We start from the raw sequence: 25,777 nt of genomic DNA, 5'->3' as shown, positions 1-25,777 counted from the left end.
GGACTACCCAGAAAGCTGGGTGCCTAAAGCTAACAAAAATTTTCTTACCAAAAGGCAAACACTCTTTACATTTACATTCCTTGCTTCTGATTTTTGCCCTACTTTAAAATTCTTGGGTTTCTCTGTCCAAAGCAGAAACAAAGAATTTAGAAAAAGTTTATTATCTTGATATCTTTTATTACCTTGATATCTTTCCTTCATATATATGCTCATCAATTAGATTTAGCTACATGTATGACACAGAGGAAGGAATATTAGGTTGGTGCAAAAATAATTTTGGTTTTGCATTACTGAATTTTGCCATTTGATATTGGAATACATTCTTAAATAAATGTGGTTTGTTATACATTATTTTAACGTGCATTTCTTGCTTTATATTTTTTGCTAATGAATTATTCCTTGGTGTTTATTTTATATGTATTTTAGACTAGGGAAATGATGTTAGACAAAAATCAATTCAAATGATCTTATTTGAGCACAAAATGGGTCATAAAGCAGTGGAGACAACTATGACTTCAACAATGCATTTGGCCCAGAAACTTTTAATGAACATACAGTGCACTGGAGGTTCAAGTAGTTTTGCAAAGTAGATTAGAGCCGTGAAGATGAGGAGTGCAGCAGAGGCTAGCCATTGGAAGTGTACAACGACCAACTGAGAGGATCACTGAAGCTAATCCTCTTTCAACTACATGCAAAGTTGCTGAAGAACTCAACATCGACCATCCTATGGTCATTTGGCATTTGAAGCAAATTGGAAAGATGAAAAAGCTGATAAATCGGTGTCTCAAGAGCTGACTGCAAATCAAATAAACAGTTTCTTTTAGAAGTGTCATTTTCTCTTACCCTATGCAACAGCTCTATGCAACAACAATGTGAATTTTATGTAACAACCAGTGATGACCAGTTCAGTGGCTGGACTGAGAACAATCTCCAAAGCCAAACTTGCACCAATAAAAGTGTCATGGGCACTGTTTCATGGTTTGCTGCTAGTTTAATCCACTGCAGCTTTCTGAATCCTAGTGAAACCATTACATCTGAGAAGTATGCTCAGCAAATCAATGAGATGCACAAAAAACTACAACTCCTGCAATCAGTGGTGGTCAACAAAAAGGGCCCAATTCTTTTCTGTGACCTGGCTGCATATCACACAACCAATGCTTCAAAAGGTGAACAAACTGGGCTACAGTTTTTGTCTGAGGTGCAATATCCATGTGACCTCTGTCCAACTGACTACCACTTCTTCAAGCATCTTGACAACTTTTTGTACGGAAAATGCTTCCACAACCAGCAGGATGCAGAAAAAGCTATACAAGACTTCATCGAATCCCAAAGCATAAGTTTTTATGCTATAGTAATAAACAAACTAATTTCTCATTGGCAAAAATGTGTTGATTGTAATGGTTCTTATTTTGATTAATAAACATGTGTTTGAGCCTAGTTACAGTGATTTAAAACTTAGCATCCATAAATAATTACTTTTGCACCAACCTAATAGTTTCTTTCATTTGTACTATTTATTCACTGAGACCATTTATTTGTTATTTACTATTTGCCCTCCCCAATTACAGTGTATGTTCAATGGGACTTTATCTAATATTTTGTCTGGCTCTTGGATGCCATGGTTTTATGCCACAGTTTAGTTAAACTGTGACCAGCTGGCCAAATCCAACATACTGCCTGCTTTGTAAATAAAGTTTTATGGGGAAACTATCAGATCTGTGTGTTCACATATTGTCTTTAACTGCTTTTGCCCTATAACACCTGACCTGAGAAGTTGTGACAAAGATTGGGTGGCCCTCAAAACCTTTTACTATGTGGTTGGCTCACTACAGAAAATGTTGGTTAATCTCTGGCATTAACTACTAACTGATGCATTCTAAGTATTTAAACACTTGCAGAATGAAGGAGTGAGTGAATCAATAAACATATAACCTATATAGATAGAGAGTAGAAAATACAGATAGATAAAATAGTGTGTTAAAGGGATAGGACTATGCTTAAAAACTGTTTTTCTTTTTAAATCTTGTAATATTTAAGAACGTCATTTTTTAAAGCAGATGCAGAATTTTAAAATACCACCACTTCTGTAGATTGCTGGGAATACTGAGTTCTTGTGGCTCAAGAACTGCTTCAAATATAGATTACTGAGCCTTTTGCCCATGCTTTCATTTTTAGTTCAAAAGCCAAGCACCCTCATTCCTAATTATCCTTCTAACTGTGAGCTAACAGTGGGGTAAGCCAGCCCATGGGGATTACTTGAGAAGCTATTTCCACAGTCAATGATGCGAGTTGTTCAAACATGAGTGGATCAGAAACAGACCTGACTTATGGAGTAATGTAAATAATATTTACCAAACTGGTCATTTATCAAAATTAAATTGATCCAAGACCCCACGAGGCTTGGTTATCTTAGTCTCTACTCCAGACATAACATTTACCTGATAACTCACAAAGCTCCCAGGCCAGCTCCATCCTCCTTAGCTTGGCATTTCTTACTTGGACCTTTCAAAGAAGCCTTCTTTGTTTAAACTTAAATCTGTTAAACAAGAAAAAGCAGTGAGCCTTTACATTTTTAAAAGATCAAGAAAAGAAAAGAGGAGAAAGAGACACTTTATTTGTTTCACACAAGGATGAAAATTGGTCTCGCTCACTGACTCCATCCATCTCCAGGTTCCTCTGAGTATGGTAACAGGATTTTTAAAGCTATTTGCTCATTTGCTTAATGCTCCTTTAGGGGGCTTTCCAATGAGTAACACAGCCCAAAAAGAGGAGAAACAATCTATTCACCAAAAGGCTGCATTTTTAAAAGACATTTTGCATACTCCATTTCACAAAAAAACAATGGTTGCAAGAGCTCTGGGACATTAATTTTTCAAAGGCAAAATATTCATCTTTAATGCACATGGCCATAGGTTCAAAAAGCAATGTTAAGTTTGTGTATGTTGGCTGGAGTAACGCTATTTAAGACTTCCTCCTAGTTCTCCACTTCAGAACAGTTTCATCCAACAGTGTTCAGCGTGTTGCTTTGCATTTCAAAGCCCTAAAATCAAATGTAATCAAGGTTCCAGGGTGGCTTTCAATGTAGAAGGCATGTGTTTAAGTGGATTTATAGGTATTTACATCCTTAATGAACACTGGTGTCATTTTTTCTAAAGTAACTCAACAACATGGTGTAAATTATTTGATCTTTTTTTTTTTTTTTTTTTTTTTTTTTTTTTTGCCAAAAGTAAGTAAAAGATCACAGTGCCCTAGAAAGCGGCCTGACCATCTGAGTGACCTCATTAAACATGGCTGCACCATCTAGCCCAGAGTTCCCATCTATAATTAATCATGAAAATGGCTAGACTAAGTAGAACTCAATTATGATGAAGGGTCAAATTTTTGAAGACAAAGTTGAAATGATTCTGAGGCTCAGGGTGATACAGCTCTTTGTAAAGGTTCACTTCAGAATTGACCTTTCTTGAGTGGAGAAGCGGAAAGTCTTAGACTGAACAAGGAAAGGCAGCAATTCTAGAAAAAACAGCAATGATGTATATGAACCCACACGGAGAATGAAGAGACCAAGTAGGACAGAATGCCAGAGACATTCAAAAAGTCATGCAAACAGAAATGGTGCAGGGATGCTAGTTGTGAATCTACTTCATAAGGGACATATTTTTTGAGGCCAATAACATCTTTCTACACAGTTTCAAATGTAGGATATCACTTAAGCCTCTTTCTGCTCCATATCTAAATCTATAGGAAGTCCAGCAGCCGTGTACTCTGCTTTTACTAGATTAAGCATATCCAGATGATTTTAATAAAGTTTTAAAAGGACATTAGTTTCCTGCTATTTCAATGAAAACCACTTGCAAGATGAATTTAAAGCAACAGATCTATTGCATGTCAACACATGCTCTCTTTATGCAAATACACCACTTTTCTCAAACAGCCAACAAAACAAAACACGGACACAATCATCAAGTGCATGAGACACAGGAGAAAAATGTCATTGTTGTAAATGTTTATGGGTAAAAAAAAAATGGAGAGTGTGATGGGTGCCAGGGTAAGCTGCCCAGATTTCCAGGATGAAGACTGAGGTTCTTATTACTTCAATGGCTAAAAGCACTCAGCATCTGTTCGAGTTCCTCTCTCTGGGAATTGTCAGCCAAGCAGTATCTTTTTAAAATTGTTTTATTGCAATATAGTTGATTTACAATGTTGTGTCTCACTTGTGTAGCATATTGATTCAGTTATACATATATATCTACTTATTCTTTTTCAGATTCTTTCCCCATATACGTTATTACAGAATACTGAGGAGAGTTTCCTGTACTAAGCAGTAGGTCCTTGTTGCCTGTCTATTTTATATGTAGTAGTTTGTGTATGTTAATCCCAAGCTCCTGGTCTATAATATCCCTCCTACCTCACATCTCCCCCTTGGTAACAATGTTTGTTCTTGAAATCTGTGAGTTTGTTCCTATTTTGTAAATAAGCTCATTTATATAATTTCTTTTAAAAATTAGATTCTGCATATTAGTAATATGTGATATTTGTCTTTGTCTGACATATTTCACTTAGTATGATCATCTCTAGATCCATCATGCTACTGTAAATGGCATTATTTTGTTCTTTTTATGGCTGAGTAATATCCCATTATATACACACACACACCCACACCCACACACACATATTCTTTACCCATTCCTCTGTTGATGGACATTTAGGTTGCTTCCATATCTTGGCTATTGTAAATAGTGCTGCAATGAAACACTGGGGTGCATATATCTTTTCTTTTACTTTTTTTTTTTTTTTTAATTTTTTTATTAGTTGGAGGCTAATTACTTCACAACATTTCAGTGGGTTTTGTCATACATTGATATGAATCAGCCATAGATTTACACTTATTCCCCATCCCGATCCCCCCTCCCACCTCCCTCTCCACCCGATTCCTCTGGGTCTTCCCAGTGCACCAGGCCGGAGCACTTGTCTCATGCATCCCACCTGGGCTGGTGATCTGTTTCACCATAGATAGTATACATGCTGTTCTTTTGAAACATCCCACCCTCACCTTCTCCCACAGAGTTCAAAAGTCTGTTCTGTATTTCTGTGTCTCTTTTTCTGTTTTGCATATAGGGTTATCGTTACCATCTTTCTAAATTCCATATATATGTGTTAGTATGCTGTAATGTTCTTTATCTTTCTGGCTTACTTCACTCTGTATAAGGGGCTCCAGTTTCATCCATCTCATTAGGACTGGTTCAAATGAATTCTTTTTGACGGCTGAGTAAAATTCCATGGTGTATATGTACCACAGCTTCCTTATCCATTCATCTGCTGATGGGCATCTAGGTTGCTTCCATGTCCTGGCTATTATAAACAGTGCTGCGATGAACATTGGGGTGCATGTGTCTCTTTCAGATGTGGTTTCCTCAGTGTGTATGCCCAGAAGTGGGATTGCTGGGTCATATGGCAGTTCTATTTCCAGTTTTTAAAGGAATCTCCACACTGTTTTCCATAGTGGCTGTACTAGTTTGCATTCCCACCAACAGTGTAAGAGGGTTCCCTTTTCTCCACAGCCTCTCCAGCATTTATTGCTTGTAGACTTTTGGATAGCAGCCATCCTGACTGGTGTGTAATGGTACCTACCTCATTGTGGTTTTGATTTGCATTTCTCTAATAATGAGTGATGTTGAGCACCTTTTCATGTGTTTGTTAGCTATCTGTATGTCTTCTTTGGAGAAATGTCTGTTTAGTTCTCTGGCCCATTTTTTGATTGGGTCATTTATTTTTCTGGAATTGAGCTGCAGGAGTTGCTTGTATATTTTTGAGATTAATCCTTTGTCTGTTTCTTCATTTGCTATTATTTTCTCCCAATCTGAGGGCTGTCTTTTCACCTTACTTATAGTTTCTTTTGTAGTGCAAAAGCTTTTAAGTTTCATTAGATCCCATTGGTTTAGTTTTGCTTTTATTTCCAATATTCTGGGAGGTGGGTCATAGAGGATCTTGCTGTGATTTATGTCGGAGAGTGTTTTGCCTATGTTCTCCTCTAGGAGTTTTATAGTTTCTGGTCTTACATTTAGATCTTTAATCCATTTTGAGTTTATTTTTGTGTATGGTGTTAGAAAGTGTTCTAGTTTCATTCTTTTACAAGTGGTTGACCAGTTTTCCCAGCACCACTTGTTAAAGAGGTTGTCTTTTTTCCATTGTATATCCTTGCCTCCTTTGTCTTAGGAGTATATCTACCTAAAGAAACAAAAGACCTATACATAGAAAACTATAAAACACTGATGAAAGAAATCAAAGAGGACACAAACAGATGGAGAAACATACCGTGTTCATGGATTGGAAGAATCAATATTGTCAAAATGGCTATTCTACCCAAAGCAATCTATAGATTCAATGCAATCCCTATCAAGCTACCAACGGTATTTTTCACAGAACTAGACCAAAGAATTTCACAATTTGTATGGAAATACAAAAAACCTCGAATAGCCAAAGTAATCTTGAAAAAGAAGAATGGAACTGGAGGAATCAACCTGCCTGACTTCAGACTCTACTACAAAGCCACAGTCATCAAGACAGTGTGGTACTGGCACAAAGACAGAAATATAGACCAATGGAACAGAATAGAAAGCCCAGAGATAAATCCACGAACCTATGGACACCTTATCTTTGACAAAGGAGGCAAGGATATATCTTTTCAAATTATGGTTTTCTTCAGATACATGCCCAGATGTGGAATTGCTGGATCATATATGGTATTCTTAGTTTAAGGAACCGCTTACTGTTCTCCATAATGGTTTCCCTGGTAGCTCAGATGGTAAACAGTCTGCCTGCAATACTGTAGACCTAGGTTCAATCCCTGGGTCTGCAAGATCCCCTGGAGAAAGAAATGGCAACCCACTCCAGTATTCTTGCCTGGAAAATCCCATGGATGGAGGAGACTTCCAGGCTTGGAGGGCTACAGCCCATGGGGTCGCAAAGAGTCAGACATAACTTTTTTTTTTTTCTCACTGTTCTTCATAGCAGCTGTACCAATTTATATTCCCACCAATAGGGCAGGAAGGTTCCCTTTCCTCCACACCATCTCCAGCACTTATGGTTTGTAGACTTTTTGATGATAGCCATTCTGACCAGTGTGAGGTGATACAAAGAAAATCTTTTCCAAGGTTATACCTGTTCTCTGGAGACAGCTCACAATTCAAAGACAGATCAATATGTGTATGTATATGTGAAGGGGAGGGTAGTGAGAGGTGTATAAAGTCATGGTTCCCTGAGATCAGGTGACCTGAGGAGCCATTCTAGTTGGGAGTTACTGAAACCTTCCTTGTCACTACAGTGCATTCCAGCATCTCCTTGGGCCCAGTTCAACTTCCTGTAATCTCCCACGGGGTTTACTCTCAAGAGCCCTGCATGCAAATCTCTAAGCCAATTTCCCAGGGAAGCCAACCTAAGAGGGTGAAGACTATTCCTTCCTAATGTCTCTCTCATTGATTTTATTTTTAACTTTTTATTATGGAAACATCAAATATATACAAAAGTCAAGAAAAGAACACAACTCATCAAATTTATAAACATCTTGCCATTCTGGTTTCATCTAATCTTTGTTAAAACTATATTCTTTTAAAGTAAATAATTTCACCCATAAATACTTCACTATGTATTTAACATATAAAGGTTTGGTTTTTTTTTTTTTGAGGCAATAATCATGCCATTATTATAAGATATAAATTAATTGTAATTCCTTAAAGCCACCTAAAACCCAATATGTATCCAATATTCCTTAGTTGTTTCCATTTTTTTAGAGTACACATTGATTTGCAATTTTTTTTATCAAGAGGCTCTTTAGTTCCTCTTCACTTTCTGCCATTAGAGTGGGATATCATCTGCATATCTGAAGTGGCTATTTCTCCAAGCAATCTTGATTCCAGCTTGTGACTCATCCAGCCCAGCATGATGTACTCTGCATATAAATTAAATAAGCACGGTGACAATATACAGCCTTGTTGTACTCTTTTTCCAATTTTGAACCAGACAGTTGTTTCGTGTTTGGTTTTAACTGCTGTTTCTTGACCCACATACAGGTTCCTCAGGAGACAGGTAAGGTGGTCTAGTACTACCAGGTCTTCAAGAACTTTCCACAGTTTGTTGTGACTCACACAGTCAAAAGCTTTAGCTTAGTCAACGAAGCAGCAGAATTTTTTCTGGAACTTCCTTGCTTTTTCTATCACCCAACAAATGTTGGCAATTTGATCTCTGTTCCTCTGTCTTTTCTAAATCCAGTTTACACATCTCAAAGTTCTCTGTTCACATACTGCTGAAGGTTAGCTTGAAGGATTTTTGGCATAACTTTGTGTGCATGTGAAATGAGCACAACTGTATGAAGTTTGAACATTCTTTGGCATTGACCTTCTTTGGGATTGGAATGAAAACTGAACCTTTTCCAGTCCTGTGACCACTACTGAGTTTTCCAAATTTGCTGGCATATTCAGTGCAGCACTTTAACAGCATCATCTTTTAGTATTTGAAATAGCTTAGCTGGAATTCCATCACCTCTACTATCTTTCTTTGTAGTAATGCTTCTTAAAGCCCACTTGACTTTATACTCCAGGATTTCTGGCTCTAGGTGAGTGACTACACCATCGTAGTTATCTGGGTCATTAAGATCTTTTTTGTAAAGTTCTTCTATTCTTGCCATCTCTTCTTAATCTCTTCTATGTCTGTTACGTTGTTACCTTTGCTGTCCTTTATCATGCCAATCCTTGCATGAAATGTTCCCTTGATAGCTCCAATTTTCTTGAAGAGATCTGTAGTCTTTCCCATTCTGTTGTTTTCCTCTATTTCTTTGCATTGTTCATTTAATAAGGCCTTTTTATCTCTCCTTGCTATTCTCTGGAATTTTGCATTCAGTTGGATCTATCTTTCCCTTTGTCCTGTGCCTTTTGCTTCTCTTCTTTCCTCAGATATTTACAAGGGCTACTCAGACAACCACTTTGCCTTCTTGCATTTTTCTTTGGAAAAGTTTTGGTCACTGCCTTCTGTACAATGTTATGAATCTCTGTCCATAGTTCTTCATGCACTCTAAGAGATCTATCCCATGAATCTATTTATCACCTCCACTGTATAATCATAAGGAATTTGATTTAGGTCATACCTGAATGGCCTAGAGGTTTTTCCCTATTTTCTTCAATTTAAGCCGGAATTTTGCAATGAAAAGCTCATGATCTGAGCTACAGTTAGATCCAGGTCTTTTTTTTTTTTTTTTCTTACTGACTATATAGAGCTTATCCATCTTTGGCTGCCAAAAATATAATGAATGAATCTGATTTCAGCATCCACTATGGTAATGTCCATGTGTAGATCCATCTCTTGGGTTGTGGAAAAAGTGTATTTGCTATGACCAGTGTGTTCTCTTGACCAAACTCTTAGCCTTTCCCCTGCTTCATTTTGTACTCCAAGGCCTGTTATAAACTTGCCTGTTATTCTGGGTATCTCTTGACTTCCTACTTTTGCATTCCAATCTCCTCTGATGAAAAAGACATCTTTTTTTTTTTTTTTTTTGGTGTTCATTCCAGAAGATGTTGTAGGTCTTCACAGAATGTTCAACTTCTTTGACATCAGTGTTGAAGCACAGACGTGGATTACTGTGATGTTGAATGGTTTGCCTTGGAAACAAATTGTGATCATTCTGTCATTTTTGACACTGCACTCTACTGCATTTTGGACTCTTTTGTTGACTATGAAGGTTACTCCATTTTTTCTAAGGAATTCTTGCCAACAGTAGTAGATATAATGGTCATCAGAATTAAATTCACCCATTCCCGTGCATTTCAGTTCCCTGATTCCTAAGATGTCGATGATCAGTCTTCCCATTTCCTGCTTGACCACATCCAATTTACCTTGATTCATGGACCTAACATTCAAGATGCCTATACAATATTGTTCTTTACAACATCAGATTTTACTTTCACCACCAGACACATCGACAGTTGAGCATCTTCCTGCTTTGGTCCAGCTGCTTCATTCTTACTTGAGCTATTAGTGATATCCCTCCACCCTTCCCTAGGACTGAACACTTTCTGACCTGGGTAACAGAGGTTGGGGGTGGGGGGCGGTGTGGTAGTCATCTTCCAGCATCATATCTTTTCACCTTTTCATACTGTTCATAGGGTTCTCCATGCAAGAACACTAGAGTGGGCTGCCATATCCTTCTCCAGTAGACCACGTGTTGTCAGACTCTTTACTATGACCCATTTGTCTTGGGTGGCCCTGCACGGCATGGCTCATAGCGTCATTGAGTTACACAAGCCCTTTTGCCATGACAAGTCTGTGATCCATGAAGGGGCCTAAAGCTAACACATTATAAATCAATTATATCTCAACAGAAACAAAAAAAATCCGTATTTTCGAAGAAGCCTTACACAAATCTCCTAACCAGAATTAGTCTTTCTCTGAATTCTCAAAATACTTGTGCAACATATGGCAGCAGCAAAGACATAGACTCTGAGTCACTGTTCTGCAGGTTACCAGCAATAGGACTTTCTTATCTACAAAATGGGAATAATGTGGCATTTACCCAGATAAAATTTTTCTGAGGGTTAAACAAGAGAATGAAGGCATATGCTATTAATTCTAAACTCTTAAATTTAAGGCTTCTATAGAATTCATCTTTGTGGTTTCTGATGAGTCTCTTACAGTTTTGAACACAATATATTCAAAACTGTACAAGATTTATGTTTGCTAGAACATTACACTCAACTTTTGACTGAAATTCTGGATCATTTGTTATCTCCTTAACATATTGAGAAGATAAGTTATCTATACCGTTAGAGGGAAATCCTGTGTTTTAGGATATAATCATTGATCCTAAGTGTGCCCTTATATGCTAGATGGGCTTTGGAAGGTCACTTACCCTCTCGAGCTGTTTTCAGATCTGTGAAACTTAAGGCATTGGTCTAAATCAGTGACTCTCAAAAAAATGTCCTAGATTGCCAAGAACTTAAAAAAAATCAGTTTTCCTATTATTTAAGAGACTTTTTCTTTAAGAAAGCAATCAGCACTAGTTCAAGTAACAATCTATGATCTTCCTACTTTTTATAATCAAAGTCATATAAAAATGATTTTATTTGCTTATGCAACCTTAATCAAAAGTAAGTAGACTGATTTTCCCCTGAGCTTTCTGTAATACTGAACCACAGTACTTAGCCACAAATTGTACCATAAGTGACATAAGTTGGCAACTGCTGTTCTTAATCATTTTTATGGTTCCCTTTTGCTTGCAAAAACTGGGATGCTCCAAGATAAATCAGGCCATTTAACTTTCAGTTCTTTTATGGCATTGTCATGTTTTCTATATGTGCTTATATACTTTTTGTTATTGTTGTAAAGGGACCAAAGACATGGAATCCAGTGTGGGGTACATTTCTAAGCCTGAGTGACAAGTGGGCATCATCTAGATAAGTAATGGGATAAGAGAGTGGAATAGAAACAGTGACTTGAGCAGAAGGAACTGGTATATACGCCTAAACACAAGAGATAACCAGAGAAACTTTGGTACTTTGGGTAATTTACTCTGTGTGCATACACATTTGTACTGTATAATGATGTAAAATGTATTTCTATGCATTGAGGTCAAAAAAGTTTGCTCACCATGACTTCAGACTTCAGGAAGCTTTCTTTAAAAGGCTGCTACAAGTCACCATGGGATATAGGTGGTAGATATCAACAAAGCAGCACAAATCCATCTCTCCCACTAAAGCATGAGGCTCAGAAGAGCATGTCCTAATGCTGATAACCTAAGAGTCTACCAACAAGTTCAAACTGAAAGAAGGACTTCCTTCAGAAGACCCAGAAATGGGCTGCTTCAGAGAGATGCATCAGTTTACTGCATCTTGTGTTTGTCAGTGGTAGTTCTGGGCCATTTCTGTGGTGTTACATATTTGTGATCTCTTCAACTTCCTGTGGCTCAGTCACTTTTCTGCTTAGCATCTACCATGGGAGAGCTGGGACTTGCCATCTGGGCCGGGAACTTCAAAGATGTGTTTTGGTTTACATTCTGTTACAATGAGGTCAATGCAAATTGTTTCTATGTTGTTGTTGTTGTTGTTTTAATTTATTTTACTTATTTTTGGAAGAAGGAGACTAAGGGGAGTGAGCAAGGACCAGCAACAGTTTAATATGGTGTTGGCCTGACTTGAAAAAGAAAATCTAACAGATGTTCATTTTGATTCATTGTTTTCTGTGGGAATTGACTTTTCTACTATTTTTCAAATTCTATTTAGATCCAGATTTGTCTTAGTAAGGGGAAAATGCTAAATTTCCATTTAGAGATAGTCACTTTAACAGTGGCAACTTGCCATATTCTCCTAACTTTCCTTATTTTTTTAGAAATAACACAAACACTTCGTTGAATTTGGGCTGACCTGAACTTCATTTAGCTCTCCTTCAAAGGTCAACTAAAAGGTGTCAGTTCTCATGGAGGAAAAGAATATCAATCAGAGTTCAGAGTGAACCAGAAGAATCCAATTCCTACTAATCTTGCAGAAGCAGCAATCAAGTCTTAGAGAAGTATTGCAAATTCCCCAAGGACAAGAGGTGACTGGTGGTACAGCTGGACCCAGAACCAAGCTCAGGACAACCAGATAAAGCCCTTTCCACTTGGCATCACTACCTCTTTAAACACTTAGCAATAGCTCCTCCAAGATGGTGATTTCATGGAAGTCATTAGCCATGCAAATCAAATAAAACTCATCATACATTTGTTACTGGCAAGGAAATCTCAAAAGTAATTCTTTTAGAATTGAACATTTTATTTATTGGTTAATTGAGTCTATTATCATAGTAGGAGTTTCCAGAGAAAATCTTTAGTTTATTAAGAGTTTTTCCTTTGACAGATAATAAGATGGAACGTGAAAGTGAAAGTCACTCAGTCCTGTCTGACTCTTTGTGATCTCTTTGTGAATTCTTCACGCCAGAATACTAGAGTGGGTAGATCTTCCCAACCCAGGGATCAAATCCAGGTCTCCCACATTGCAGGTGGATTCTTTACCAACTGAGCTACCAGGGAAGCCCCAGTAAGATGGAAGGAAGTTCCCAAAGCATCATTAATTGTGTTATGTGCTATACATAATGGCTTTCCCCTAGAATTACTATTTTGGGAAGTAAGTAAATTATAATCAGAGGAGTTATTCAAGTCACAGGCTGGAAGGTGGAATTGAGGAAGGAAATCTGTAGCAATTTAAACAAGAGTTTCTCAACCTTGGCACTATGAGCATTTACACCAAATAATTCCTTGTTATGGCAGTGGGGGGCTAACCTGTGATTGACTGTAGGATGTTTAGCAGCATCCTTGGCCTCTACCCAGTAGAAAGTGAAAGTGAAGTCACTCAGTTATGTCCGACTCTTTGCAACCCCATGGACTGTAGCCTACCAGGCTCCTCAGTCCATGGAATTTTCCAGGCAACAGTACTGGAGTGGGTTGCCATCTCCTTCTCCAGGGGATCTTCCCAACCCAGGGATTGAACCCAGGTCTCCCACATTGTAGGCAGACGCTTTACTGTCTGAAACCACCAGGGAAGCCCATACACCTAATAGAAACACAACCTCAATTGTGATAAGCAAAACTGTCTTCAGAGCTTGTCAATTTATCTTGTCAAGCTCTTGTCAATATCTCGTGAAGACAGCCTGTCAATACAGCTTGTCAATATCCCTGGGGGATAAAATAGCCCCTAGTTGAGAATCGCTAATTGAAACAAGTCTGGGTGTTCAAATTTTAAGGAGATGGTTTCTTTACTAAGAGAGAGGCAGAAGAAGAGGAGAAGAGAAACAGAGAAAGGTATTATTATTTTTTATTATAAATGTAATAAATATTTATAAAACATAATATATGGGAACATATTACTTAAGCAACACCAAATTACCCAAAGTTAGTCTCAATCTGGTGTCACAGTCAACAAAGTCACAAACTGACATCCAAAAATCAATGAAAATAAATTTAACTCTCTAACAAAATTTCCCTAAGAGATATGGGACAGGCATTTCCCCTGAAATGTCCTTACACCCCTCTTCAACCATCTATTCATACTCTCATCACCACAGTTGCTCTTTCGCAATCTCTTTCTTCTCTCTCAAATCTGACTGTAAATGTGCTGGCTTGCCTGTCTCCTCTCCACGCTCACACTTTAGTGTCCAATGTCTCAGCTTTTCTGATGTGGTTCTCCTGCCTTCTCTTGGTCTAGATCCAGGTAACCTCATACCAGCTTCCCAGGTGGCTCAATGGTAAACAATCTGCCTGCAATGCAGGAGCCACAGAAGATATAGGTTCGCTTGATCCCTGGGTTGGGAGATCCCCTGGAGAAGGAGATGACAACCCACTCCAGTATTCTTGCCTGGAAAACCCCATGGATAGAGGAGACTGGTAGGCTTCAAGTCCATGGGGTCACAAAGAGCTGGACAGGACTGAGCATGCATGCACACACACAACATCTTACGCATTACTGAGATCCATACAACCAAAGTCCTGGATCTTAGGCAAATGCTATATCTTCCTTGGAATACTCTGAGATGGGGGAAGGTTTTTAATTTTATTGTTGTTGTTATTCAGTTGCTAGTAGTGTCTGACTCTGTGACCCCCATGGACTGCAATGCAGCAGGCTTCCCTGACCTTGACTATCTCCCAGAGTTTGCTCAAATTCATGTCTATTGACTTGGTGATGCTCTCTAATCATCTCATCCTCTGCCGTCCTCTTCTTTTGCCTTCAGAGTTTCACACATTTAAATCTTATACAAGACTAGTTTTATCCCTTTCATACTAGAAAGAAGAAAACCAGGATCGGCAGCAATCCCACTCCTCATAAACCCCAGAGTTCTTGGTAGGTGGTTTAGTCACTGGGAGCTGTGAGAAGAGAATCAAAATGAAAAAGTATAGTTTGCAACCCTAATCATGGGAGGAAAATACAACGATCTGACCTTTGCTCCCACATTGTTTTTTCCATCAAATTGTGAGGCTGACTTCAGGATGTTTCCATTTTATGTGGGGCCACCACCACCATAATGACCATTATCACATCATTATCATTTATTAAGTACTCACTATGTGCCACAATGTAAGCATTTTACATGAAGGTCATACTTTCAGTACTACTACTAACACAGGTGCTGTTAACATATTTCCAACTGACTGGTGAGGAAATTGAGTCTCACTGTGGTTATGTAAGCTACCCAGGACCACACAGCTATTCATTTTTTTATTTGTAAGTACAAGAAAAATTCCCATGCTCAGGAATCCCTGCTCTAACTTCTTTCTTTGCCATGTGTTTTCTCTGAATACCTGGTATGGTAGGTGGCCAGGTAAGAAGCACCACGTTGCCACTGCCATTCCATCTTCTAACAAAGGTCCATGGATGACTGATGAAGGGCTCAAATGGGTCACAGGAGACACTTTGCCCGTAATTTCCATTGTAAGAATCTATCCAAATATTCTTCCCCATGCTTGCTCTAGCTCTTTCAGAACTGTCTTGTGGCCTTGCTACTCAAGGTGTACTCCAGAGCATCAATATCACCTGGGAAATTTCAAGAAATGCATAATCTCAGGCCACACTCCAGAGCTACTGAATAGTTTCCCAGGTGATCTGAATACATTCCCTCAGGATGTTAGAAGGTTGTCCCAAATGTAAGACCTCCGTAGTCCAGTGGTTCTCACGCTGAGCAAATGTCAAGTTTACTTAGAGGACATGAGAAGTCACAGATTGCTCAGACTCCGCTCTGCTCTAGGGCTTGGGAGTCTGTAGATCTTGGGTGGGGCCCAAGATTTTGAATTTCTCACAAATTCCCAGGTGGTCTGGGACCACAGTTTGTGTACCATCACTATGGTAAAATACACTGAAAAACTGCTAAAAGGTAAACCAAACTGAAGCAGCTGATTTTCTAACAGGTTTCAGAATTGTTAATATGTTAGTACTTTGTTTCTCAAACTCCTGGCTCATTGAAACTATTTGGGAGGTGGGGAGCAAAATAACACTGCAGATTAGTATTCCACAAAACAAACTTTGAGAAACACTGCTCTACAAACACACAATATAAAGTTTGTCAATTATGATGAGAATGAAAAAAGTTGAATGCCATAAAATGACCTCTTTGGTTGGGTGAGGATTAGTCTTGGTTTTAGTACAGTGTCAGCACAGCTGTTATGTCTTTTAGCAAAAGAATAGCACATATCTCCAAGGGATTTGTACAGACTGAAAATAAATTAGAAATTATTGAGATTCACATAACATAGACCAGTAATTTAAAAGGGTCAAAAAATATATCGGCAACATTTAAACTGCTGTTTCATCCCCCCTGTTGAAATACAAGCCAAGAATAAAACATTGATTAAATAGAGAGCCCTGACATTTTACTCCTGGGCTGCTGGATACCAGCCTAAACAAAGAGCCAGTTAAATTCGAAAGACAAAGAATCCTTTTGTGAGGCAGTAAGTTCATCCGGGAGAAATATTAAGTGAAGTCTCCAAGGAGAGAGTTCCCCAACATCTTTACCTCCAATGCTCATTGAGAGGCACTAGGTAAAATCACATTCAAAATGTACAAGGGAAGGAAGGTGAAGAAATTTATTAGAAGATGGAACTGGGATACACATAAAACTCAACTTTTGCCTCCAGTGAGGGACATTTATATTAGGAAATGAAAATCAAAATGAACAACGAAAAATGAGCAAGAAAATACATTTTTCTGAGTAAACAAAAAGTGTCAATTTTACCATATTTTCTAAAGATAGACAATATAGCAGTGGACAGAATGGACATTCTTCTCTAGTCTCAAAGACTGTCCAGAGTGATAAGGAATATAGGTTCAAAAATAATAAGACAATAAATCAAATAGGAGTTATATTTGAAGATAAACAAGGAGAAAAGAGAGAGAAAGATCGAATTTGAGTAGAGTTGCTTTGTGTGCTTCAGTAAAGCTTCTTGGGTGATTTATTTGAGCTAAGAAAGAAGAGAATTTGAGCTAAGAGAAGAAAGGACCAATATAAACATTTGGGTAAAGAGCATTTTAGAAATCCAGAATAGTATAGGACTATAATGGGAAAATAGGGGTATTTACGGTACTGAAAGGAGACCACATAAGTTGAAAACTTTGCTTTGTACATGTGACCACGCTAAGTCACAGTGCTGAGTCTAACAGCGTTGTGCAGGTGTCAGGTAGGATGGCAGGTGATGATATTCAAGATAAGTTAGACCTTAGCCTCCTGACTGTGGCCATTTCCCATGATTCATTCACTCAGCCCCCAAAAGCAACAAGCTGGTTTCTGCTGTGTTAGTACAGAACAAATAAAACATCTGACTGGATCCTGTTCTACATGTAGAGTCATACATAATGTCAGTAACTGTTGTTCTGGCCAAAATATTCTTTTATAACCCCTGCCTGCTGTTGAGAGTTATTCCTTGACAATAATGCTAAGTTCAACTGTGGCAAACAACTTTAAACAATTTAACGTTGCCCAGGGACTTTCCTTGTGGTCCAGTGGTTAAGAATCAGCCTGCCAATGCAGGGGACCAGAGTTCGATTCCTGGTCCGGAAATATCCCACATGCCTGCCGTGGGGCAACTAAACCTGTGCACCGCAACTACTGAAGCCCTAGAGACCGTGCTCCGCAACAAGAGAAGCCACTGTAATGAGAAGCCTGCACACTGCAACTGGAGAGCAGCCCTTGCTCATCGCAGCTAGAGAAAGCCTATGTGCAGCAATGAAGACCCAGCACAGCCAGAAATAAATAAAATTGCCCACCAACTTTAGATCTGTAAGGAGGCGTATCACATCTCTTCATAACAGTGTTGCAATCAAACATCAAAGAGGCCTCTACTGGAGAATTCTGAGTCCATTAGGCACGAAGTTCATTCTCTTTGTCACATATTGTAAAAGAGTTTCAGATGAATGGATACATTAGGTGGATTTTAAATATAATGAAATGATTGGTTGGGGTATTTAATAAAGTACAGATAAAGATTTCTTAACCCAAGACTATGAAAAATGAGTATGCAAAGGATATAAACATATCTAGACATGATTTTGTTGGAAGAACATTTTGGAAAGTAAATGTGCTTAGGATTATTTTAATAAAAATAAAAAGTATGCAGAAAGATCCCCAAGGGTTGGGGTTAATTAACAAATCATTTTACTTAAAAGTCTTACAGGGTATTCATTCCTAAAAGACAAAAAAGGTTGGCAAGGGAATTCAACAAAGCAAGACAGCTCAGACTCTAGAAAAGAATTTATCTTCCCTACTGTGATTTCCAATACTATGAATCTGGACATTTGCCTTCTAAGAAGTTCCAGTTCTTGAAATAGAAACTCTCCCACTGTCCTGCATGGACTATGTGATTACTTCATGACTCAGAAGTCTCAAATATTACAATTGCTCTGTGCTTTTAAGAGGCATCAAGTGAATAAAGACTGGCTGAAATCATTTACGGAAGAGGCAAAAATCTGCTTTTCCTTTCTGCAAGATGACCTGATTGTCTAATCACATTCCAGCCAAATCTGGCTTGTGTTGTTAGAGGAATTATCTCCTCATTAAAAACAAATCTTAATAGGCCTAATTTGAAGTCTGCATTTGTCTGTAACTTGATCAAGAGGGTAATGACCGTGAACCATGCTCTACAGAGGGAAAGTAAAAGAAAGTCAGAGACATTAAACAGTGCAGATTATAGTCACATTAGAGGCCTTTTGATATGCAAATAGAGCATACTAAGCAAAAAAAAAAAAAAAAAAAGCAATGCGCTTGCTTCTATTTCTTCTCTTGATACTTTCCATAGTGTGTGCAGGAAAATCTTACTTTCTAAGAAATGGTTTAGTTTGAGAGATCTATAATTGCTCTTTTCAGGGCCTTAGTCTCCTCAGTTGTAACATAGGGATAACAATGTTTGTAATTATTATAATACTAAGTAAGTAATAAAGTTGCTCAGTAGTGGCCAACTCTTTGTGACCCCATGGACTGTAGCCCACCAGGCTCCTCTGCCCATGGGGTTTTCCAGGCAAGAGAACTGGAGTGGGTTGCCATTTCCTTCTCCAGGGGATCTTCCCGACCCAGGGATCAAACCCGGTCTCCAGCATTGCAGACAGACGCTTTACCGTCTGAGCCACCAGGGAAACCCAATTATTATAATAGGGCTATAATAAAGATTAAATGAAGTAATATACGTGAAGCGTGCAAAATAACATCCAGGTTACTATCATTAGGCTTAGGTCTTATAGGTTTTGTTATTATATTGGCATTCTTTTCCTATCTCTATACGGTTCTATTGGAGAAGACAAAGGCACCCCACTCCAGTACTCTTGCCTGGAAAATCCCCTGGGCAAAGCAGCCTGGTAGGCTGCAGTCCATGGGGTCGCTAAGAGTCAGACACAACTGAGCAACTTCACTTTCACTTTTCACTTTCATGCCTTGAAGAAGGAAATGGTAACCCACTCCAGTGTTCTTGCCTGGAGAATCCTGGGGATAGCAAAACCTGGTTGGTTTCCGTCTATGGGGTCGCACACAGTCGGACATGACTGAAGCGACTTAGCAGCAGCAGCAGCATACTGTTCTATATCTATTCTATACCATTTCTATTTCTGTACCATTCTGTATCTATTTCTATTTCTAAACCAGTCACAGATTCACAGAATTAGATTCACAGAATTTGGGGACAGGAAAAAACTAGGGTATTGTTTCCAGAACCGTGTTCCATGAATAACTACTACTATTAAGATATTAAGTTAAATAAAAATAGGGTTCTCTATTCAAAGACTTTGGAAATACTTGGCTAAGTAAAATCAGAACCATATCGCAATAAGACCTTTCATAATTTTTAATTTACCAGCAACATGAATCTCAAAGAGGGTAACATTTTATTCAGTCTTTCCTATATTTATTTGACCGTAAACACATTTCCCATAGAATGTCTGATAAACTCTCCAAAGAACATTAGTTTCTAAAGAAAATTACGGATGACAACTCAGTGACAGTTGTCATTTTTCAAAGAGAAAAATGACTTCTCCTAGGCCCTCATCTACTTGGGGACAGAGTACAGACTTATGCCTGAGTCTCCTGGTGTCTCTAGGATTCTCTGCATAAATCTGGCATCTTGATCTGGCCTGCATTTCTGCAAGGAAAGATCTTCAGTGAAATGAGGAATAAAACCTGGTGTTTAAAAGCATGGACCCGATTTAACTGCCTACTTTCCACTGTATGATCTCATGAAAGTTATTTCCCTTTCCTGGGCCTCGCTGTGTTTTTGTTTTTTTCCTCTCCACTGAAAATGGGGGTAATGCTTGCACCAGCCTCATGGGATTGTTGCGAGTTTAAATGACACAATGGATGTAAAACACATATATTACTTGTAAACAATTTATCATTGTTCCTAAAACATATAAGTGCTAAAAATAAGTTGCCAGTTATTGAGAAATAGTATTTTTAAAGAGGGGCAGATTCCTTCATAGAGAAGGAAAATCTGATGACAACGAATTTTTTGCTGTCAACTACTTTTTAAGACTTTGCAGCAGAAGCTCCTCAATAATGCGCTACTTGAAGCAATGCTAGGAAGCTCTCTAAACCACTGAACCATGACATGGCCAAAAAAAAGAGAAGACTGAACTTTTTCAGGCAGGATAGGAGATACTGTCCTAGGCTTTGAGTCTTTGAATTCTACTGCAGAAATTTCTCAGGAAGCAGCCAAAGTGCCCCTAGTCCTAGGCTAAGGGTTCTGTCATGGGCCATGCACCAGGCTTATCTGTGAACTTCTGGTAACCAGTCCATTAGGTAAGTACAGACACTGAGACTTGCCTTTCACCTTAGCTAGTTTGAGAATTAGTCTAGAAGAGGGGCCCTCAAATGTGTGTTCCTTGGAGAAGGAAATGACAACCCATTCCAGTACTCTTTCCTGGAAAAATCCATGGACAGAGGAGCTTGGTGGGCTGCAGTCCATGGGGTTACATGACCGAGCACACACTCATGAGGGGGGTGGACAGAGATGGGTTGGTAGCAATAAATTGGTAGAACTGAAAGAAAAAAAAAATGTGTGGTCCTGAAACAGTAAAATCAGCATCTCTTAGGTACTTGTTAGAAATGCAAATCTCACTCCCACCATAGACTTGCAGCATTTGATCCTGGGTAGGGCCCAGCGATATTTATGTAGCAAGTCTTCAGGTAATTCACATGCACATCAAAATTTTCAAAGCAATGACAACATCACCAGGATAACTGCATCTTCAAATTCAGTACAGCAGGAATAAGTAGTATATCTCCAACTCTGCTGTACAAAAAAAAAATAAAAAATACTATTTCTCTGAAATCAAATTAAATTTTACTTTGAACTGCTGTTCATTCAGGTTAGAAGTAATTTCAATGTCACTTAGGATTAGGTTTGTTATGGGTAATGGAGACCCAAAGTAACAGTGGCCTAATGAATAGGTAGACTTTTAACCCTCCTGCACTGTTGGTGGGAATGTAAATTGGGACAGTCACTATGGAAAACAGTATGGAGGCTCCTAAAAAAACTAAAAAGAGTTGCCATATGATCTAGCAATCCCACTCCTGTGCATATATCCTGACAAAAACATAATCTGAAATGATCTATGACCCCTATGTTCACAGCAGTGCTGTTTACAATAGTTAAGACATGGAAACAACCTAAATCTCAATGAACTGATGAGTGGATAAAGAATACGTGGTGCACATACACAAGGGAATACCACTCAGCCATCAATAAGAACAAAATAATGCCATTTTCAGTTACATGGACGGACCTAGAGATCATTAAGTGAATGTAGAAAAAGAAAAATATCATATGCCATCACTTACATGGGAAATCTAAAATATGACACAAATGAACTTATCTACAAAATAGAAATGGATTCACAGATGTAAAGAACAGACTTTGGTTGCCAAGGAGTAGGAAGAAGGTTGGACTGGGAGTTTGGGATTAGCAGATGCCAACAATTATATACAGAATGGATAAACAACAAGGTCCTACTGTACAGCACAGGGAACTATATTCAGTATCCTATGATAAACCATAATGGAAAAGAATAAGAAAAAAGAATACACACACACACACACACACACACACACAAAACTGAATCACTTTGCCATATACCAGAAACTATAACACAACATTATAAATCAACTATATTTCAATTTAAACAAAATAAGCAGACTTGGCGAAAATAAAAGCCAAGCAGCAAGGGTCCTCCAGAGGTGGATTCTGCTTTCTGCCCTACAATCCACACACTCTGAAACAAGAGGACATACAGGCCTGACTACCATTTTTCACGGAGTAACAAAAACTTGAAGAGGACCCAAATCCAGACTTCAATATACTATTCTCCCATATCACAATAATTAATTTAATAATTCACCGTGGCAATCCCAGAGTCAGACCAATTCCTAGAACTTTTAAAGCTCACTTTAAGTATCTTGGACTTGCTTATGCATCCGATAGTCCCCCCTCCCACCTTTAACGATTAACTGCTGAGGTCTTTAAAACTCCATAATTTTGGAACCCATGTTATTTTCTTCTCATCCTCACTTGCTTGTCTAGGATTCTTTCATTTGTCATAGACTTTTATTTTCTTGGTCCTTTCTTTATACCTAGAACCCTTAAGCAAAAAAGGTGGGTGGAAGCACATTTTACAAATTTATTCTCATGCATTTAGTGTTGAAGTCAATCTCTAATTGCAAAATTATTTTCCAGGAGGAACTAATTATCATAAGATTGATACTTAGTGCAAATTTAGTTTCTTTCCAGTCTGCCCTATTTGTGTAAGTTCCTTTTTTCACTGTTTCTAGTTTGCAGCTAAGGGGTTCCATATTTCCATTGGTCTGGGCTACTAGCAACAATGTTTATATAGTGATTTTTTTTAAATGTAAGTAAAATCATTGGCAACTTCAGAAGGACTTGGCATACATTTCTCAATGTCTACTACTGTGTCTAATGAATATTCAGCATTTTCTAGTGCATAAGATAATCAATTATGCATTTGTTATATTACTAAGCAGTAATGATTTCAACAATATATATTCAGAAACCAAATTTGATTTACTCCTATTTATGTTTTCCAGGATCATCTCTGTTCTATTATATGAATCTCTACATTTTGTTTCAGTCAATATTCCCCAGAAAATAGAATTTAGATAAATGTGAAGGTGATTTTTCTTCTATACCTGTTTACTTCTCTAACAAAAATTTCCAGGAGAAAAGGAGGAAAGGGGAAATCTTATCAAATCAAATATTATATCACTTATATTAATTTGATAGGAATAACTCATTATGCAATTTGGATCTCAACTTCATTCTTTACTTCCCATTATGTTCATGCTCTAATATACCTCTTGGACAATTTTTTTTTAATGCGAAATTAAGAAGAGACAAGACATATGTGGTTTTTCACAAGAGGAACAGAAAATCCATATGAATCCAGGACACTCATCAACAATATCCTCACCTGCTAAGGATTAGGTGAAGCTTGTGTATACAAACTACATCAATAAAATGTACTCTGTACTCTCAACTTTTTGAACTCTGCATTCCGCCTGGTCTTTCATTTTGTACCAACCAGGCAAAGGCACAGAGGTAGCAAGATGGAATTTCCTTCTATGATCTCTTTGATTCACTCAAACCAGAATCTATTAGCTCTTCTCTCCTGAATGGAAGAAGATGAATTTTGAAAAGATGGAGTTCATGAGTGCAGAAGATTTATACTTCTGATTAGACCCTGACAGTCGTTCCACTTGTTCCAGAAACTGAAGGGAAAGGTTTATGGGGGAAAAGTGGGGAGGGTGAGAAGGAGGGGATGAATAGCTATATCATTTACGTTTAGCCACAGAATATATTATACAGCACACTTGATTTTACCTCTCTCCTGCCCTTGACAGACATTGCTAATCAATCAGGTCACATTTCCCACTGACATGGGTATAGCCTCAGAGTCTTTCTTGGCATAGCTTTTTAAGCAGCTGTTACAAATCTATCGGGTTTAGCTTAGGAGACTGATTTACTGAGTGCATTATTTATTCATTTATTCAACATTCATTGAACATCTAAACTGTGCCAGGGATGTCAAAGGCATTCAAGAGCAAGACATGAAACTTACATTGTAATGAGATGAAAACTTTTTATTGCCTTTTTCAGCCCTACACATTTGCTAGGCATACAGTAGGTGCTCAATACATTTCCTTTGTCACATTGCTATGAATTGGCTTGCGAAGAGCATTCTGGCATCAGCTGACCCTGCTAAGAAGTGGAGTGTGGCTATGGTTCTCTCTGAAATAATAACATTTGTTCCACCTCAATTCACTTCCTGCTTAAGGTCTATCAAAAACAAACTCACCCTCAAAATGAGTTCTCCACTGGATATGTTTCAAGGGGCAGGAGTAGATATCCAAGAGAAGAATCATACTTGGAAATGCAACTCATCCCTTAAATCTGACCACTGCATGTCTTTTAGATCTGCTGATTAGTCTTGCTAGAACACAATATCAGACTCCATCCTCAAAGGAAATAAATTAAGCTGCACCCCATGAGAACAAATGGTTGACACTGTGCTCTTGCAAGCATCTTGTGTGCAGCTGTGAACAGCTGTGTTAGTGCCAGTTAAGCTGTGATAGCATCACAGGGGGCGGGGGGCAGCGATAAAGGGCAATTCATTCACAAAGCACTATTCAAAGGGTCTCACAGGTGTGTTCTAAGGATTGGTTTTCTGCTATCTTCTTTCTATCTAAAATTTATCCTGAATTTAGATGATTGAGTAATAAAATTCTCCCAGAATTATAGGTCTGCTCTCTCCAGGGATGGTGTTTTCAGAATACATGCTGTGACATTCATAAACAAATATGAAATAGGGAGAAGCATTCCCCACTTGACAAAAAAGAATTAGCTTCTGACTCTCTGGAGTGATTCTTTGACCACTGATTCATTCCCTTATGAATAAGCCTCAGTCTTCCCTGCCTCCGATAGAGGAAAGCACAGAATGTGCCAAAGAGACTGGTTCTTTCAGAGAACGGTTTTATTTATCACCCTTATTTGCAATTTTACTCCCCTAAAAGGAGCCGTCAGCTGCTCATCCATTGACTACAAATGGCCAGCTCTTTTGGTGAACAAGGACGGGGTCAGATGCTAACTGCTGGTGAAGGGGACAGAATGAGGAGAGAAAAGGGCATCGTGCAAAAAGGAGAATGAAATGGCATTTAGATGTTTGCTTTAAACAGACTTCAATTGAAGGGGAAATTGTGTACATGAGGTGCTCTCTTAAGAAATGAGTTAGGAAATAAAGGAGTCAAATTAAAATTGGATAGAAATCCTAGGGCAGTGTTTCCAAATGCTGGCCCAGTTCATGGGACACCTCTTTGGAATCAACTGCCTAGTAATCAATTGCCTAGTAAACTTAAAGCTGCAGGTCTCTAATCACAGAATCACTGGGAAGTATGTCTGGGGTTTTCTGACTGACTCCCCCAGATGAGCCTAGAGCATACGGTTAGATTTGAGAATCACTGTTAGATCCTAGGCTAAATAAACAAACACAAAGATTAACAAAGCTGATGAAATATTTAAGAGGGAAAAACAGTGTATAGAACCAGAAAAAAGAGATGGCAGGGCTGACCTATCTGAAGACAAACTAATATAGCATTTTGCAATAAATGCACGGTTATTAACTGAAGACTTACAATGTATCCAGTGCTACTCCAAATGCTTTCTGTTTCTCACTTTTTAAAAATCTTTGAATTGTAAGGAAGTCATAAGCAAGGAAGGATCCAGGAAGCA

At 38.3% G+C, this 25,777-nt stretch overlaps 1 protein-coding gene across 3 annotated transcripts in view; it reads right to left on the bottom strand.

The window, feature by feature from the left end:
* LOC122696613 (cyclin-Y-like protein 1) overlaps positions 1–25,777 on the bottom strand; it is a 103,479-nt gene that overhangs the window by 74,099 nt on the left and 3,603 nt on the right. The window contains exon 2 of one of the 3 annotated variants that reach the window (XM_043906847.1): positions 2,439–2,536. The exons of 1 other annotated variant lie outside the window; for it this stretch is intronic. In XM_043906847.1, coding sequence (XP_043762782.1) covers positions 2,439–2,472 — 34 coding nt within the window. In that variant the 5' untranslated portion in view covers positions 2,473–2,536. Of the gene's footprint in view, positions 1–2,438; positions 2,621–25,777 lie in introns of those variants that run through there. One more of the 3 variants, XM_043906848.1, reaches the window with a different exon arrangement.

The sequence above is a fragment of the Cervus elaphus genome, chromosome 6, assembly GCF_910594005.1.
Source record: "Cervus elaphus chromosome 6, mCerEla1.1, whole genome shotgun sequence".
NCBI classification, from domain to species: domain Eukaryota; kingdom Metazoa; phylum Chordata; class Mammalia; order Artiodactyla; family Cervidae; genus Cervus; species Cervus elaphus.
This window is presented reverse-complemented; position numbering and strand designations above follow the sequence as displayed.